The 3,069-nt window shown below is 40.1% G+C and overlaps 1 protein-coding gene across 1 annotated transcript; it reads left to right on the top strand.

Annotated features, from left to right (window-relative positions):
- LOC126595526 (amino acid transporter AVT1I-like) lies at positions 1 to 1,861 on the top strand. Its single transcript, XM_050261802.1, has 3 exons — positions 1 to 287; positions 432 to 1,039; positions 1,298 to 1,861. Exons 1-3 carry the CDS (start codon positions 170 to 172, stop codon positions 1,808 to 1,810), a joined length of 1,239 nt encoding a protein of 412 aa, XP_050117759.1. The 5' UTR covers positions 1 to 169; the 3' UTR covers positions 1,811 to 1,861.
- The last annotated feature ends 1,208 nt before the right edge of the window (positions 1,862 to 3,069 follow it).

The following is a 3,069-nucleotide window of genomic DNA, read 5'->3' as shown; positions in this document are numbered from 1 at the left end:
ATCCATTTCCCTTTCTTTTCTTTTCTTTTTTTCCAGGAACAAATGATTTTGTTATTGGAATTCAATCGTTTCTGGCAATGCTAGCTTTGGTCACCTTTTTGCATTATGTATCTGGATAGCCCTTGCTTCCTCAGTGGAACCAAAGTTTTTATAGTGGGCAATACAAAAAATGGACAGCCTTAAAGCAGAGAAAATTGAGAGCCAAAACCTACCCTCACAGGAACCAACCAAAGGTGGAGGCACCACATTTTTCAGAACATGTTTTAATGGCCTCAACACGTTATCAGGTAAATTTGTCTCTTTTTTCTCTCTGTCACACTATATTTTTAAATTTCTTAATTACAACAAATATGAATTAGGTCGGTTGACTAGGATAGCGTGTCTGACCCCTTCACACAAAACGTTCTTAATTACCTTGTTTAATTTTTCAGGAGTTGGGATTCTATCGATTCCAATTGCACTTTCTGAAGGAGGGTGGCTGAGCTTAATCCTTCTTTTCCTGTTGGCACTTCTTTGTTGGTATACCGGGTTGCTTCTACGACGATGCATGGACGGGAATCCGCGGATCAAGAGTTATCCCGACATTGGAGAAGCTGCTTATGGACAGAAAGGAAGAGTCGCCATCTCCATTTTTATGTACCTTGAGCTGTATTTGGTAGCTGTTGAGTTTCTAATATTAGAAGGTGACAACTTAAGCCAGTTGTTCCCAAGCAAGGGTTTTAACATGGCAGGCCTCAAAGTCGGAGGCAAACAATGCTTTGTTTTGCTCACTGCCCTTGTAATTCTGCCAACGACATGGCTGAAGAGTCTGGGATTGTTGGCGTATGTTTCCGCCGGAGGAGTTTTCGCTTCTCTTTTTTTGGTTGCCTGCGTATTTTGGGTTGGTGCGGTTGATGGTGTAGGGTTTCATGAAGGAGATGTTCTTCTGAATTTCAGAGGATTGCCTACTGCTGTGAACTTGTATCTGTTCTGCTATTGTGGCCATGCAGTTTTTCCCACATTGTGCAATTCCATGAAGGACAGGAGCAAATTCTCCAAGGTCAGTATTTTCAAAGCACGGTTAAATAATTCAGGGAACAGGTGCAGATAGAATGGTTACAAATTTTTAATAAAAAACAGAATAAGAGAAACATTTAAGAGGACTATAAAGAGGCATTAAATCGTGATTCACACATAGCTTATTGTCGGTTTACTCTCCTTCAACTTAATTTTTGACTAAATTTTTTGTAACGGATTCTATTTGTTCCTGAAATCTTTTGCAGTGATATGACCATGTCCATTTTCCCCATCATTGCAGGTATTACTTATCTGCTTCGTTGCAAGCACCATCACCTACGGATCAATGGCGGTTTTAGGTTACTTGATGTTCGGACAAGAATTGAAGTCTCAAGTCACATTAAATCTTCCAGTACGAAAAATTAGTTCAAGGATAGCAATTTACATTACTATAATTAATCCCCTCACAAAGTATGCAATTATAATCACTCCGATTGCTGCTGCTATTGAGGATACACGCCCTTTTCGCAATAGTCTCACAATTAGCATCTTCGTGCGAACCTTAATTGTAATTAGCACCGTAATTGTGGCCTTGGCCATTCCCTTTTTTAGCTACTTAATGGCTTTAATCGGCGCATCTCTGAACGTGATGGTCTCAGTCTTGCTGCCGTGCTTGTTCTACCTCAAGATTAACGTTGCTGCTCGGAGATTCGGGTTCGAGTTGGTGGTAATTGTTGCGATTATGGTAATAGGGTCTTTTGTTGGCGTAGTGGGTACGTACACTTCTGTGAAACAAATTGTAAGACAATTCTGAAATCGTAATGGAGCGTTTTAATTAGTAACTCTGATAAATTTTTTGCAAGAAGTAGAATTTCACCACATGGTTCATTTCCCATTTCTGCAATTATGCAAAATCAGTTTTTGATTTTGCTTTTTTTTTTTTTGGTTCGGTATGGAAGCACTTTTGACGATGAATTTGTTGGAAATTTAGTTCTTGTTATTATTGTTATTTTATTAGTTTTTTTGTGGGTCAAGGATTATGATTATTTATCCATTATGTTTAGGATTTATTTTCGTTTTTCTCTTATAAATAGGAGTCGTATAAGTCCGTTACAATATAGTCTTACAAATTATGTAACCTTCTTAATGAATAATCTTATATCATGCTAGAACAAATCTCTCATAAACCAATTAAAACAGCTAAATTCACATAATAAAATCGGTCTCTATAGAATTTACATTAAGAATAGAGAAAATAATATTTAATAAACAAATGATTGAATCACATTATTACTAGCTCATTGTGAGGCTAAATCCACCCCCTCCCCCTTAGTGTAGATAATATTATTTGTAAAAAAAAAACAATCATTTGATAACTAATTTAATCACATTATTATCCACGTGCAAAAATGTCACATCCCACATCGCTCAGAGGTGTGGATCTTGTAAGTCTTATATGTATATTCTCATCTCTACCTAACACGAGGTCTTTTGGGAGCTCACTGGCTTCGTGTTCCATTGGAACTTCGAAGTTAAGCGAGATCGCAACGAGAGCAATCCCAGGATAGGTGATTCACTGGGAAGTTCTTGTGTGAGTTTTCAGAAACAAAACCGTGAGGGCGTGGTCGGGGCCCAAAGCAGACAATATCGTGCTACGGTGGAGTCGAGCCCGGGATGTGGTGGGGGCCTGGGTCGAAATGTGACAATTTGGTATCAGAGCCAATCCCTGGCCGGATGTGTGCCGACGAGGACGTCGGGCCCCAAGGGGGTGGATTGTCACATCCCACATCGTCCAGGGGAGTGAATCTTGTAAGTCTTATATGTATATTCTCATCTCTACCTAGCATAAGGCTTTTTGGGAATTCACTGGCTTCCGATTCCATCGGAACTCTGAAGTTAAGCGAGATTGCAGCGAGAGCAATCACAAGATGGGTGACCCATTAGGAAGTTCTTGTGTGAGTTCCCAGAAACAAAACCGTGAGGGCGTGGTCAGGATCCAAAGTGGACAATATCGTGCTACGATGGAGTCGAGCCCGGGATGTGGTGGGGGCTTGGGCCGGGATGTGACAGAAA

Source organism: Malus sylvestris, chromosome 13 (assembly GCF_916048215.2).
Source record: "Malus sylvestris chromosome 13, drMalSylv7.2, whole genome shotgun sequence".
Taxonomy (NCBI): Eukaryota; Viridiplantae; Streptophyta; class Magnoliopsida; order Rosales; family Rosaceae; genus Malus; species Malus sylvestris.
This window is presented reverse-complemented; position numbering and strand designations above follow the sequence as displayed.